Below are 14,645 nucleotides of genomic sequence, written 5' to 3' on the forward strand. Positions count from 1 at the left end.
ACCCCCGCCTGCCCCCTCCAAGGATTCAACAGCTGTCTTCTGGTGCCTGTCTACTCCTGCGTTCCAAAGGGCAGAGACTCTGGGCAGCTCGCTGGGTCTTTGCTGAGTCCCCACGGCCCAGCTCAAATCTACCATTCATGGGCGCCCTTGGTCAATGTGCACTGAATGAATGAATGAGGATGGTGAGAGTGATGCCAGGTTTCCCTGTGTTTGGGGGAGACCACTCAAGGTCAAGGTCCTTGAGTCCTTGACCCTGCAAGGGGAGACCTCTACTGAGGTCTTCCCCTGACGCCACTGGGGCATGACACCTCTTGGTTTATCACTTGTTACTTCTCTGAGCTTCAGCTTCGACATCTGCAAAATGGGTCTAAAAAGTCTGTTACTGGGCTTCCCTGATGGCTTAGATGGTAAAGCGTCTGGCTGCAATGTGGGAGACCCAGGTGTGATCCCTGGGTCGGGAAGATCCCCTGGAGAAGGAAATGGCAACCCACTCCAGTATTCTTGCCTGGAAAACTAAATTCCGTGGACAGAGGAGCCTGGTAGGCTACAGTCCATGGGGTCGCAAAGAGTCGGACACGACTGAACGACTTCACTTTCTTTCACTGTGAGGGATTCCAGGTGCCTAACTAGACACATGGCCCATAGTTAGCACTGAAAAAAAATGGAGGCTGTTGTTACTCCAGCTACTGGTTATTAGCGCCCTGAGGATTGGTCCTGGACCTGTGGTTGTTTAGTTGCTAAGTCGTGTCTGACTCTTGCGAGTCCACGGACTGTAGCCCTCCAGGCTCCTCCGTCCATGGGATTCTCCAGGAATGAATGCTGGAATGGGTTTACATTTCCTTCTCCAGGGGATGTTTCCGAGCCAGGGATCGAACCCGTCTCTTACATCTCCTGCACTGGCAGGGGGGTTCTTTACCACTAGCGCCACCTGGGAAGCCCTTTCCAGAGTGCTCTTAAAAACGCAAACCGGAACTTGCTGCTTCGCTGATGAAAACCCTACGCGGCTTCCCCCTGCACTTGGAGTTAAATCCACTCTTCCCTACAGGGCCCGGTAAGATCCTCCTTCCCCATGTAGAAGGTCGGTTTATTAAAGCAGCAGTTTTGCTTGTTTTCCTCACTGCTCTGCACCCCCCAGGGCCCCAAACACTGCCTGGCACGGATACGGTACTCAATTAAATACTGGCCAGTTGAGCCTGGTTATCAGACGGCGTTACGACGTGGGAGCCATGCAGTTCTGCACGAAACCCGCAGGGCCTAGCGGCAGCGGGGACACTCACGGTTTTTTGCAGTGGGCAGCGGTGAGGACCCACAGCGGGTGAATGAGGACGCCTCCGCAGAGCAGGTGGCCCGCCGTATAGAGGGCAGCTTGGTAGGGGTGAGACGTCTGCTCACAGGGGCCACCGTGGAGTACCTTGTCCTTCTCCTCCGCTTGGGCTGAGGGAGGGTCTGAGTGAGAGGGGAGGTCTGGAGGTGTCGGCTACACCCCCCCAAGCTGAACCCCATTGCTGCCTTGATCATCAACTTCATCCCCATCCCTAGCGCCAGAGCCAAACCCATCCTTAAACTCTGCTGTCTTTAAACCTATGCGTGCCTGCTAAGCCACTTCAGTCCTCTCTGACTCTTTGCAACCCCATGGACTATAGCACACCAGGCTCCTCTGTCCTTGGGATTCTCCAGGCGAGAATACTGGAGTGGGTTGCCCCGCCCTCTTCCAGGGGGTCTTCCTGACCCAGGGACCAAAGCTGTGTCTCTTATGTCTCCTGCATTGGCAGGCAGGTTCTCTACCACTAGCGGCCACCTGGGAAGCCCATCTTTAAACCCACCTCCTACCAGTTTCCCCATGTCCCAAACCAACCTCAACCTCTTCCCCATCTTGAAGCCCACCTCCCACCCCTTCCCCACCTGCATCCCTCATCCCTAACTTAAACTCCCCAATGGCTTCCTCATTCTAAACCCCCTCCCCAGCATACCCGTATGTGTCCCCATTCCCAATTCCAATCTCTTCCCCATCAACCACCCCCCACCCCCCGCCCAAGCTGACTCCCTCACACCACCACCCTTTTGCCCACCTGCAGCGACCAGAACCAGTGCTATGACCAGCATCTTCACGGCCATTCCTGAGAAGGGAAGCCAAATCCTGCATTAGTCCCAGCCTCAGGGTTCGCCCAGGCTCCTCCCTCCCCATCCTCCCCGGCTGGCATGCTCTCCTGATCCTTGGCTTCCGTCCTTCCCATTTAGCCTCCTGGTTCCTTATCTTCCCAACCCATGCCTTCCATCTGAGGGTCCCACGAAGGCGGGGATGCCAGCGAGGCCCCAGGACCTGCTGCTCACCCTGCACTTCTCCTTATGTTTCTACACTCGTTCTGTTTCTCCTCTTGGCTCTGGTTCGCCTGCTCAGTAACAGGACGGAGGGCCCCTGAAGCTCTTCCCTTGCCCTGGGGTTTCTCCCCCTCCCCTTGGCTCTGAGCTTACCTGTCACTCGCCTCCACACCTGGGGCTTCTGCTGGGGCCGGCTGCGGGGGTGCGGGGGGTGGGATGGGCCGGTTCTTGGGTTAGGGCAGGGACAGGAGGTGTCCCGAGCGGATGGATGGACAGGGAGACGAGAGAGTCAGAAGAGCAGGGAGCTGGGCAGAGAGAAGGCACGCTGAAAGCAGAGGCAGGCAGAGATAGAGGGCCGAAAGCAGAGAATGTGGGCGCCCAGGGCCTGGCGGACAGACACCCCAGCACCCTGGCCTGCCTGGAAGAGGCCCGTCCTGTCCTCAGATGCTCCCATGCTTCCTTTTAACCCCTGCCGCCCCGGGCCCCTGGAGCAGGAGGCGGCCCCGCCCTTTCCTCCTCCGGGCCTCCCACACGCATTCCTCCCACCCCCACCGCACTGCTCCTGCTGACCCCTGATCCCCGGTTCAAGGGAGGGGGTGCAGGTGCCTGAGTGCACCAGGGGGGCGACTCCCCGACTCCCAGGTCAAGGAAGGAGGGGCTGGGGGTCTGGACCCCCGGGTCTGAGGGAGGAGGGGCTGGGGGCTGAGAATTCTGGACCTCCAGGGAGAAAGGGGCTGGAAGTCTGTACACCTGGATCTAAAGGCAGGAAGGGCGGGAGCTTGTCCTCAGTTCCTAGACTTCTAGGTCCTCGAGCACGACAGGTTGGGAGGACCCCAGAAGGCCTGTGTCCCTGGCAAGCACGCAGTACCCCTGGCCTTCGGGCCTCCCACCACTCCTGTGAGCGCTCTGGGGCCTGCAGGCCATCAGTGCCCCGGGGCACGGGCCACCAGGCGGCAAGGGTTCAGTGGGGTTGGGGTGATTCACCCACCTGCCCTTAAGTTGCCTCTGTGGGTGTTCAAGAGCCTCCGTGTCCCCGCAAGACAGAGCAAGCCAACCAGCAAGAGAGCATGTGTCACCAAGCCGGTCCCCACCCCGGCCCCAGGCTGAGGTGCAGAGCCAGGCGGTATGGGGAAAAGGCCTTCGAACAATCGGGCTTTGTCCGCCCCCAGCACCCTGTGCCATGCTCCTGGCACCTCCATTTCTCAAGCTCTCTTCCGGGCAGGCGGACGGGCGGCTTCATCAATAACTTCCCTTTGTCCCTCTCTGACTGTGCTTTGATTGTCCATCCACCTCTGGCCGGATACCAGGGCTCTTGACCCTCCTGGTCCCCCTCTTCCATGTCTCTGTCTGTCCATCTCTCTCCTTGGCGGTGGTGGCGGTGCCTCCATCTCTTGTCTGTCTGCTTCTGTCTCAGCATCCTTTGCCTGTTTATCTTTTTCTCTGTATCTCTGTCTTTCCCCCTCAATTTTCTGTGTTTCCACTGACACGCTAAATCTCTCTTCTTACCTCTCCTAGCGTCCCCTGCGTTGCCAGGAGAAGCGTGTGTATGCACAGAGGGGTGTTAACTCCTGGAGAAGGGGCGACATGGAGGTGGGAGCCCCAGGGGAGCTAGTGGGACCAGGGGGACTTCAAGACTTGAAGATTCACATGTATATGGAAATAAACATGGGCCACGGAAATAGTCAGGGATGCAGGAAGATTGGGGAGCCACGTGAGAATGTGATAAGTAATGGGGATTCAGGAAGCCGTGGAGGTGTCCAGGGAAGATTTGAAGAGGTGTCTTTGAACTTGAGCTTGCGATCAGGAGGAGAATGGGGGGTAGTTCAAGGATCTGGCCCAGGTGGGGAAGCAACTGACTGGTGATGAGCTGGAGCCCTGAGGGTGTGTGTGGCCGCGTGTTGGGAAATGGGTGTGGTGATCAGATGGGAGAGGTGGGATGGAAATGGAAGCTTTTGGGAAAGTCATTGGGTAATAAGTCCAACTGATATGAATAATGTCTACCTCAGCAACTAGCGTGGGCCTGGCAGTACAGGTTAACATTTAATTCTTGCATTAAATCGAATTGTCACCACCTTTGCTCGGGCCCCGTCACCCCTGGGATGAAAACCGATTTGGCATTTGAAATGCTCTCTCTTGCCTGGAGAATCCCCATGGATAGAGGAGCCTGGAGAGCTACAGTCCATAGGGTCTCAAAGAGTCGGTCAGGGTGGAAAGCAACGGAGCACTCAAGCATGCTCTCCGGGAAGCTCCTCCCACCCCCACCTCTAGCCTCCCCCAGCCCTTCTCATTCACCTCCCCACTGAACTCAGCATCTTCTTCTCAGGACCCCCCACCCTCCCAGATATCAGGCTGGACTGCTCACAGCCACTGATGCCCAAGCACTGTCCCCCCACCTCCTCTCTCTGTGTGATCCCCTCTCTCTGTCCCCATGTCCCTCGTCCCAGGTCAAACCTGCTTCTCTCCCATCTGGACCATTATCACAAATTCTTCCCTTTCTCTGTATCCTTCACGTGACCTCAGAGGCATCTCCCTGTGTCCAGAGCTGATCCTGCCTCTGTCCTGCTCACACCCCTGGCCTGGGTCCCTCAGCATCACCCGGACAAAGTCCCAGCCCTTCAGCATTCAGGGCAGCTCCGGCCAATAGAAATATAATGCCAGGGACACGTGCACTTTTCAATTTTCTAGCAGCCACCACAATTTTTTTTAAGTAAAATATTCATTTTAATATCTCATTTAGCTCAATGCATCCAAAACAATATGATTTCAATGTGACATCAAAATACAATTTTAAGGAGGCGGTTCGCTTTCTTATTTTTCGCGTAATAAGTGTTTGAATCCCACGTGTCTTTTACACATACGCACGTGCTAAGTTGCTTCAGTCATGTCCGACTCTTTGCAACCCCATGGACTGTAGCCCACTAGGCTTCTCTGTCCGTGGGATTCTCCAGGCAAGAACCCTGGAGTGGGTTACTATGCCCTCCTCCAGGGGATCTTCCTGACTCAGGGATCAAACCTGGGTGTCCTGTATTGGCAGGTGGATTCTTTACCCTTTGAGCCACCAGGGACACCCCTTTTATGCTATGGCACCCCTCAATTGGAACTTGCCACATTTCATAAGTGCGGAGCCACCAAGGTGAGTGGCTGCCTTATTGCCCCGAGCAGCTCTGCTCCACTTGTCTTCTAGGACTCCAGCCATGGAGACTAGTTTTCATGAACCATTCATTACATGTCTTCTAACCTCTAAGCCTTCGCTTATGCTATTCCCCTCTCCCACAATGCTCTTCCCACCTCCTGCTGGCAACAACTTGTCATTGCTTCATCATTACCTCTTTCAGGAAGGCGTCCCTGAACACCACCCAACTTCCAGCCCCTTGCAGGTGGGTTAGTCACTCTCATCAAAGTTCCTACAGCAGGTGGCTCCTTCATGTCACCATCTGGGTCCATTTCCCACACTTGGACCATGAGCTCCTTGAGGGCAGACCCTAGGGCTGATTCATCCCTGTGTCCCAAGTAGCAGCACAGGACTTGGCCCAGAGGAAGCCTTAGGAAATGTTGACCAAGTGATTAAATGATTTCATTACACCCACTCCTGTTTTACAGAAAAGAAAACTGAGGCTCAGAGAAGGGAATTTAGTTGCTCAACCTTGAACACCCAGAAAATGATGGAGCCTGAACTGGAACTCAACTTCCAACATGGCGGTGGACATGACCCATCTCTTGGGCGCCACCTCTGGATCCACCTTACTACCTTATGGGATGGGTGGATTTTTGAGGAGCTGCAGAGAGCCCCTTAGGAAAGGAGGGAGGTGGTCGGCAGTGGGGAGTACAAGAAGCTCTAACAGAGAGAGTGAAGTGCCCAGGACACTAGGCATTTGCCAGTGGCCTTCATGGTTTTGCCATCCCCACACGTCATGCATGCTTATCCTCTGCAAAAGTCTTCAATGAAGAAAATGTTTGGGACTTCCCTGGTGGCCCAGCAGTTAAGATGTCACCTTCCAGTGCAGGGGGTTCGGGCTCAGTTCCTGGTCAGGAAGCTGAGATCCCTCATGCCTTGGGGCCAAAAAACCCAAAACATAAAGCAGAAGCAATATTGTGACAAATTCAAGAAAAGACTTTAAAAATAGTCCGCGTTACAAAAAAACTTAAAAAAAAAAAAGTTCTATTAGAAAACTTTACGAAAGTAGAAGCACGAAGAAGAGCCAGAAGTCACAAACCATAAAAACCAACCCTCACTGCAGGCTTACTCTATGTCAGACACCGTTCATGCACTTTCTGAATATTAAATTTATTCTTTGTAACAGCCATGGGAAACAGATGCTCTTTGCCTCATTTCCGGGGTGAACGGGGGACTTCCTGGTGGTCCAGTGGTTAAGACTTTGCCCCACCAATGCGGGCTCAACTCCTGGTCAGAGAGCTAAGGTCCCACACACTGGGGGGTGTGGCCAAAAATTTAAAGAAAAATTAAAAAAAAAAGATGAAGGAATTTGAGAAGGAGGGGACATATGTATACTTATGGCTGATTCATGTTTATGCATGGCAGAAACCAACACAATACTGTAAAGCAATCATCATTCAATTAAAAAGTTAATTAAAAAAAAAAAACAGAAAAAAACAAAAACAGAAACAACAACTACTTCTGTAAACCCTCCATGGAAACACCAAATAAATTCTTCTGAATGTCCCTTTACTGAGATACCATGATTCCCATTGTGTGCAGTTTCCTCCGTTTCAACAAGCAATAAACTTGGTTTATTCTACTTCAAAAAAAAAAAAGGACGAAAGAATAAAGGTGGGGAAGTGAAGCACTCAAAGGCAAATAGCTCACAGCTGCCAGAATGGGATTGACATTGAAAAGCCGTTTCTAGAGTCAGTGTCTTTAACGAATACAGTGTACTGTCCGCCCAGAGAAAAAAAAGAAGTTGTTTAAAAAAAAAAAAAAAATTCAACAAGAGAGAACTCTCAAATCATTGCAAAAAACCCACCTTCAGATTTGCATAAAGATCCGCCTAGAGGCATAGTCATGGAGAAGGCAATGGCACCCCACTCCAGTACTCTTGCCTGGAAAATCCCATGGATGGAGGAGCCTGGTGGGCTGCTGTCTATGGGGTTGCACAGAGTCGGACATGACTGAAGCGACTTAGCAGAGGCATAGTCAACTATCCCGAGGCTGACCTAGTGAAACTGCGATGTTTTGTTCTTTTAAAAATGATGGATTTAGAGAGAGGGGATGTTGATGGAGCGTCACAAAGGTAGTGGCCAAATACTCTGTTTGATTTTGGCCACATTGTATGGCATAGGAGATCTTAGTTCCCTGATCAGGGATTGAACCTTTGCCTCCTGCAGTCGAAGTGCAGATTCTTAACCACTGGACTGCCAAGGAAAGTCCCCCAAAGCCTTTTGACATTCCTTAAACTTGACAAATACGCCAGTAAATTTGGAATGTGAGCAAATTTGGAAAACTCAGCAGTGGCCACAGGACTGGAAAAGGTCAGTTTTCATTTCAGTCCCAAAGAAAGGCAATGCCAATGAATGCTCAAACTACTGCACAATTGCACTCATCTCACACGCTAGTAAAGTAATGCTCAAAATTGTCCAAGCCAGGCTTCAGCAATACGTGAACTGTGAAATTCCAGATGTTCAAGCTGGTTTTAGAAAAGGCAGAGGAACCAGAGCTCAAATTGCAAACATCTGCTGGATCATCGAAAAAGCAAGAGAGTTCCAGAAGAGCATCTATTTCTGCTTTCTTGACTATGCCAAAGCCTGACTGTGTGGATCACAATAAACTGTGGAAAATTCTGAAAGAGATGGGAATGCCAGACCACCTGACCTGCCTCTTGAGAAATCTGTATGCAGGTCAAGAAGCAACAGTTAGAACTGGACATGGAACAATAGACTGGTTCCAAATAGGAAAAGGAGTACCTCAAGGCTGTATATTGTCACCCTGCTTGTTTAATTTATATGCAGAGTACATCATGAGAAACGCTGGGCTGGATGAAGCATAAGCTGGAATCAAGATTGCCGGAAGAAATATCAATAACCTCAGATAATGCAGATGATACCACCCTTATGGCAGAAATTGAAGAACTAAAGAGCCTCTTGATGAAACAGGAGAGTGAAAAAGTTGGCTTAAAGCTCAACATTCGGAAAACTAAGATCATGGCATCTGGTCTCATCACTTCATGGCAAATAGATGGGAAACAATGGAAACAGCGGCTAACTTTATTTTGGGGGCTCCAAAATCACCACAGATGGTGACTGTAGCCATGAAATTAAAAGACGCTTACTCCTTGGAAGGAAAGCTATGACCAACCTAGACAGAGATATTACATTGCCAGCAAAGGTCTGTCTAGTTAAAGCTATGGCTTTTCCAATAGTCATGTATGGATGTGAGAGTTGGGCCATAAATAAAGCTGAGTGCTGCAGAATTGATGCTTTTGAACTGTGGTTCAACTGTTGAAGAGTCTTGAGAGTCCCTTAGACTACAAGGAGATCCAACCAGTCCATCCTAAAAGAAATCAGTGCTAAATATTCATTGGAAGGACTGATACTGAAGCTGAAGCTCCAATATGTTGGCCACCCGATTTGAAGAGCTGACTCATTTGAAAAGACCCTGATGCTGGGAAATTTGAAGGCAGGAGGAGAAGGAGATGACAGAGGATGAGATGGTTGGATGGCATCACCGACTCAATGGACATGAGTTTGAGTAAACTCTGGGAGTTGGTGATGGACAGGGATGCCTGGTGTGCTGTAGTCCACGGGATTGCACAGAGTCGGACATGACTGAGCGACTGAACCAAACTGAACTGAAACCTCACACAGATTCAGAGGCCGGAAGAGATTGGGCGTCTGGACTCTGGTCTGAGGGAGGAGGGGGCTTTGCGCTGGAAGGCCAGAGGAAGTTAAGACATTCTGCAGGGACAGTGGAATTCCTGCAATACGCGGAGGGGTGGGAGAGTGGGAGGCAAGGAGAGAAGGAAAGTTGGTGGAGCTTCCACAAGAGGAGAATGTTGACTGGGAGGGAGTTCTGGAGGAGCAACTGGAAAGACCGGCAGGAGAGGATCCCTTGGTCAGCAGCTTCTGATGTGTGACTCCCCGGGGAGCCTCTGATGGCAGCAGCAGGGGTGTGGCCAGGCTGAGTCACTGGGGCTTCTCCCTCCTTCCTTTGTGAGGCCCCTTCTTGAGGATAGGAGCCCACCTACCCGGGTTCCCAGCCCCCCATCTCCCCTGACACCCTGGAGGCTGGGTGTTCACTTTCAGTCACACAGCCCCTTGGGTGACCCAGGGGCCCTGTCTTCCTGCCAACCTTCTGCTTCCACCTCGTTCTCCTAATACATCACCTGTGGAATGCCTAGAAACACTTTCACATCCCTCTACACCCTGATGAAGTGGCATATTCTCTAACACCACCCATTTACTCTCTCTGCCTTATTGTTCTTTCTCTCTTCCATTTTACAGATGAGGAAAACTGAGACCTGGAAAATGGAGAAAAATATGCCACTGGGCAGGGAGGCAGGACAAGGGACCAAACATCAGATACATTTTTCTTTCCCGTCTCCCTCTCTTCAGGGTGTCTTCTCCTCCACTTTGGAGCTCCAGAGCTTCTCCACCTTTGTTTTTCAGGCTATTAAAGTGCACACCCATAGAAAAGTAAATGGAAGGAAGCAGGCGCCCCGTGACTACCACCGTGTGCAGGTTGGTACACGTCCTTCAGGTTTAATTTTGTGAGTATTTTCATTTTACATAGTGAGAACCACATACACATATATTTCTGTATATTCCTTCCTTTATTTAACATCACATAGCATAAACATCCTCACATGATACTAAGAATTCTGCATAATTATTCTTAACAGCTTCAGAATATCCTTGCCTCAAACCAGCCTACCGTTTTAACAATCCACTGTTTCTAGACACCTTCTGTGTTTCCACTATTTTGTTATGAAAAAATAACATTGTGATAAATTCCAACTTTGCTCCACATTTTGGACTTTTTTTTTTTTTTTAGTAGACAACTAGAATCACTAGGTCAAAGGTGGAGGATAAAACAAATGTCCCCACTCACACTGCCAAATCACCTTCCATAAAAACTGTATGAATTTACAGTTTCAGTGGCAGAGAGGGCTGGTCTCACTACATCCTTACCAACATCAAGGTTTTTGTATTTGTTTGGTTTTTAGGTCCTTACTGATTTGATTGGCTTACACACATATTGTTGAGGTTTTGACATGCCTCCGAGGAAAGATAAAGTCAAGTAAGACTGTAGGTCACTGAGGTCCTTATTTCTGTAAATTTCCTGCGCCAGGGCGTAGGAATGGAGAGATGGGAGTGGAGAGATTAGCGATATCTTCTCATGGTCTCTTTAATCCAGTTGACATACTTGCAGACTTGGGTATAGACACCTGGGTCGTTGGGTTGGCCGCAAGGGAAACTTCCCCAGGACACCACGCCTTGCAAGGTACCTTTGCACATCAGTGGTCCCCCTGAGTCACCCTGGAAGGGATAAAGCAAATTAGCTTCAGCTTCACAGGGAAGCTCCTGCCTCCGCCTCAGTTGTCAGTCTTTGTCAGGCGGACCCTGGATTTCCACCACGGCCAATGGGGAGAGAGTCATTGTTTCTGGGGACCAATGGAAGAGCAGAAATTAAGGCCATCGCGGAGAAGATAAACCACATTCTCTAAAGACATTGGCTTGAGCCCCAGCCCATGGGACCAATCACAGGGAAGGGGCGGGGCTTCTGGCTGTCAAAGCCCCGTTTCTTCCAGGTCTTTCGGGATTCTGGCACCAAGCCAAGGGAGGGAGGTGTAATGTCTCCAGGGGATGGATAGATGTGCGAAAGGAGGACGGGGTGGCCCTGGAACCCAGGGGCCAAACTGATAACATAATTCAGAAGGCCCAGTGCAAAACGGAAATACAAAGAATTCCCTGGCGGTCCATTGGTTAGGACTTGGCACTTTCACTGCCGTGGCCTGGGTTTGAGCTCTAGTGAGAGAACTAAGATCTCCCAAGTGACTTGGCATTGCCAAAAAAAAAAAAAAAAAGAAAGAAAGAAAGAAAGAAGGAAAATGTGGGCTCCATAGCTCAAAAAGTATTAAGAATTTCAAAACAGCAACAGGAATGTATTAAACCAAGCGTGGGACTCTCCCGAGTGTGGGACCCTGTGTCACGGTACGACTCGCACATTCAAGAAGCTGGCTGTCACTAGGGGAGGAAGAGGATGCCTTACTCTTTGGGACACACATTCCTGTCCCATGACCCCATCCCTCACACATATGGTCCCCCCATTCCTGACAGCTGAGGGTGCAGATGAGAGGCAAAGGAGTGGGGGTGGGGAGGTATGGGGAGAGACAAGGAAAGGCAAAGAGTCACAGAGAAAAGGAACGGAGGGGACTTCTGTGGTGGTCGAGTGGCTAAGAATCCACCTTCCAATGTAGGGGGACATGGGAGCTCAGGGAACTAAGATCCCACATGCTGTGGGACAATGAAGAGAAAAAAAAGGAAGAGAGGTATAGCAAAGGATGAAGAAGAGGCTGCCAGTGGGGGTGGTGGGGGCAACACAGATGGAAAGAATGAAATGAAATTCAGTGAAAAGAGAGATGTGGAAAGATGGTGTTCAGAGACAGAGTGAAAGTGAAAGTTGCTCAGTAGTGTCTGACTCTTTGCGACCCCATGGATATAGTCCATGGAATTCTCCAGGTCAGAATACTGGAGCGGGAAGCCTTTCCTTCTCCAGGGATCTTCCCAACCCAGGGATCGAACCTAGGTCTCCCGCTCTGCAGGCGGATTCTTTACCAGCTGGGACACCAGGGAAGCCCAAGAACACTGGAGTGGGTAGCCTATCGCTTCTCCAGCGGATCTTCCCAACCCAGGGATCGAACTGGGGTCTCCCGCTCTGCAGGCGGATTCTTTACCAATTGAGCTATCACAGAGAGGGGGTTACAAAGAAGAGGGCAGAGAGAATTCTTGGCTTAAGACTGGGTCCCAAGGGAGGGGAGTAAGACCTTAACTTCAAGCACACAATCTCAGTAATGCAATAAATACCATTTAATGCAATACCTTAAAATTTGAATTTAATATGAAAAAGTTCATGATGAACACTGTATCCCAATTTTAGATAAAGGGTCAGGTCAGGTACCAGGCTGTGCTGAGACTCATTGAAGCCTGAAGTAGATGAGAAATTCAGTAAGACTGAGGCCTCTGTATTGAAAATTATGATATTTTGTTCATCGTGGACTTTTGCATGAATTGACAAAAAAAATATTACATTAGAATGTGATTTATCTTGATTATTGAGTTTTTTGGGCACCTCTTCCCCTGTAAAGTTTGTGTTTGGGGGCTTCACTGGTGACTCAGTTGGTAAAGAATCCGCATGCAATGCAGGACACCTAGGTTTGATCCCTGGGTCAGGAAGATCCCTATGACAAGAAAATGGCAACCCACTCCAGTGTTCTTGCCTGGAGAATCCCATGGACAGAGGAGCCTGGTGGGTTATAGTCCATGGAGCTGCAAAGAGTCAGACACGACTGAATGACTAAACCACCAGCACTGTGTTCATGGGTTGCAATACTCAACAAAGATGTCAATTAAAAAATAAATACAGTTTGTGTTTGAAGCCAAGCCCACACATGCCTACCCTTTGGCCCCCAGGTTCCCCATCCTCAGACCCTCCTGTTCATTTTTCTGCCTCATCCTCAGGGTCACATCTGCCCGCACTGGGCTCCCACTACTGACGTGAGCAGAGAATGGGGTAGCAAGAGCTAGGAAAGCCGAGCCTGGGGCGGGGGCTGCGGGGGTGATGGGGAAGGCTCCGCACCAAGGTCAGGTGCAGAGATTCTGGGTGAAGGGGGACAACGGGGGCTCTGTGCTCAGATGAAGCAGCCGGGGACCCGGGGCGGGAGAGGAGGGGGGTCTCACGTTGCAGGCGTTGGTTCTGGAGTTGGGGATGCCAGCACAGAGCATGGAGTCTCCCAGCAAGTCCTTGTAAACCTTCCTGCAGTCTTGTGGGGAGATGAGCTTGACGTCTGTGCACATGAGCTGTTCTGGAAAGGTCACTGCGGGATGGGGAGGGGTGTCAGTCAGAGGGCTGGGGTCCGGATGGGGAGAGGATGGGGGTTCAGGATTCTAGACCCTGAAGGACGAGGGGAGGAGGGGTGGGGGGAGGGACTCCACATTCGGATTATGAAAAAGGGGCTGACTCCTGATCTCCTGGGTCTGGGGGAGGAAGGGTCAGGGTCCAGGGCCCCTGGGTCTCCCAGGCAGCCTCACCATCAGGACTGGTGGTGGTGCCCCAGCCGGAAACGGTGCACATGGTCCCGGGGGGATCGCAGTGGGAAGGCAGGTTGACTTTCTTCACACTGAACGACAGCTTGGCCCGGCCATTCAGTTTCACCAGCATGAGGTCATTGGCGTGGGTCTGTGTGGAGTATCCCGGGTGGCGGAAGGACCGCGTGGCCTTGATCTGCGGGCCGCCCCCCAGCCGATCACTGCCCATGTGCACGTTGTACTCACTGCGGGAGGCAGCAGTGTTCAGAAAGATGCTGTGAGTGAAACGGGGCGGGGGGGGCGAGGGACCCAGAGAGAGGGGGACAGGGACCAGAGAGAGGGGGACAGGGACCCAGAGAGAGAGGGGGACAGGGACCAGAGAGAGGGGGACAGGGACCCAGAGAGAGAGGGGGATGAGAACCCAGAGAGAGAGGGGGACAGGGACCCAGAGGAAGGGCTGGAAGTGCTTGCACGTACTTCATCTTGCAGTGGGCAGCAGTGAGCACCCACTGCTCGTTGAGCAGCACGCCTCCGCAGTGGAGCTGACTGCCCTTGAGCAGGGCCACCTGCCAGGGCTGGGAGCCTCTGGGACACGGGACTCCATCAATAATCTTCTCCCCACTCTTGTTGCCCTGGTCTGGACAGAGACATGGAGGAACAAGTGGGTAGCAAGCCTCAGAGGAAGACTGAGTCAGCTGCTGAGGGATTTGGAGACATGGAGACAGACAGACAGACAGACAAGGAGACAGGCAGAAAAGGAGAAAAGTGCAGAAAGAGCAGGAGATGGAGACAGAGAGAGACAGAGGCAGCCCATTCAGAAACCCAGGAGGAGCATCTTGTCTGGAGGGTCACCGCCAAAGCTGATGGGAGAGACGCTGCGTGCGGAGACAGGGTCTGGGGGGCATAGAGACCCCGGGAGGCAGAAGGAAGCAGGAAGGAAGGAGGCAGAAGGCAGAGGAGTCTTGTCTTCCAAAGGAGGAAGCTGCTGGAGCCAGGGGAGGCCCTGAGCAGGCACACCCCGGAGAGAGGAACCCCTGAGGAGGGTCAACAGGGCTGAAGATGGGAGG

General features: G+C 51.6%; 2 protein-coding genes across 2 annotated transcripts in view; both read right to left on the reverse strand.

Moving 5' to 3' along the window:
- The window catches only part of LOC104995756 (kallikrein-6-like), a 6,806-nt gene extending 4,691 nt beyond the window's left edge, over positions 1-2,115 (reverse strand). Inside the window, exons 1-2 of the mRNA XM_010849738.1 lie at positions 2,070-2,115; positions 1,278-1,434 (exon numbers count right to left, since the gene is read on the reverse strand). Coding sequence (XP_010848040.1) covers positions 1,278-1,434; positions 2,070-2,115 — 203 coding nt within the window. The remainder of the gene's footprint in view (positions 1-1,277; positions 1,435-2,069) is intronic.
- Positions 2,116-10,036: 7,921 nt separating this feature from the next.
- KLK7 (kallikrein-related peptidase 7) overlaps positions 10,037-14,645 on the reverse strand; it is a 5,575-nt gene continuing 966 nt past the window's right edge. Inside the window, exons 3-6 of the mRNA XM_010849671.1 lie at positions 14,056-14,215; positions 13,582-13,823; positions 13,231-13,367; positions 10,037-10,809 (exon numbers count right to left, since the gene is read on the reverse strand). Of these exons, the coding sequence (XP_010847973.1) occupies positions 10,654-10,809; positions 13,231-13,367; positions 13,582-13,823; positions 14,056-14,215 (695 nt within the window). The 3' untranslated portion in view covers positions 10,037-10,653. The remainder of the gene's footprint in view (positions 10,810-13,230; positions 13,368-13,581; positions 13,824-14,055; positions 14,216-14,645) is intronic.

The sequence above is a fragment of the Bison bison genome, unplaced genomic scaffold (genome assembly GCF_000754665.1).
Source record: "Bison bison bison isolate TAMUID 2011002044 unplaced genomic scaffold, Bison_UMD1.0 scf7180017864285, whole genome shotgun sequence".
NCBI classification, from domain to species: domain Eukaryota; kingdom Metazoa; phylum Chordata; class Mammalia; order Artiodactyla; family Bovidae; genus Bison; species Bison bison.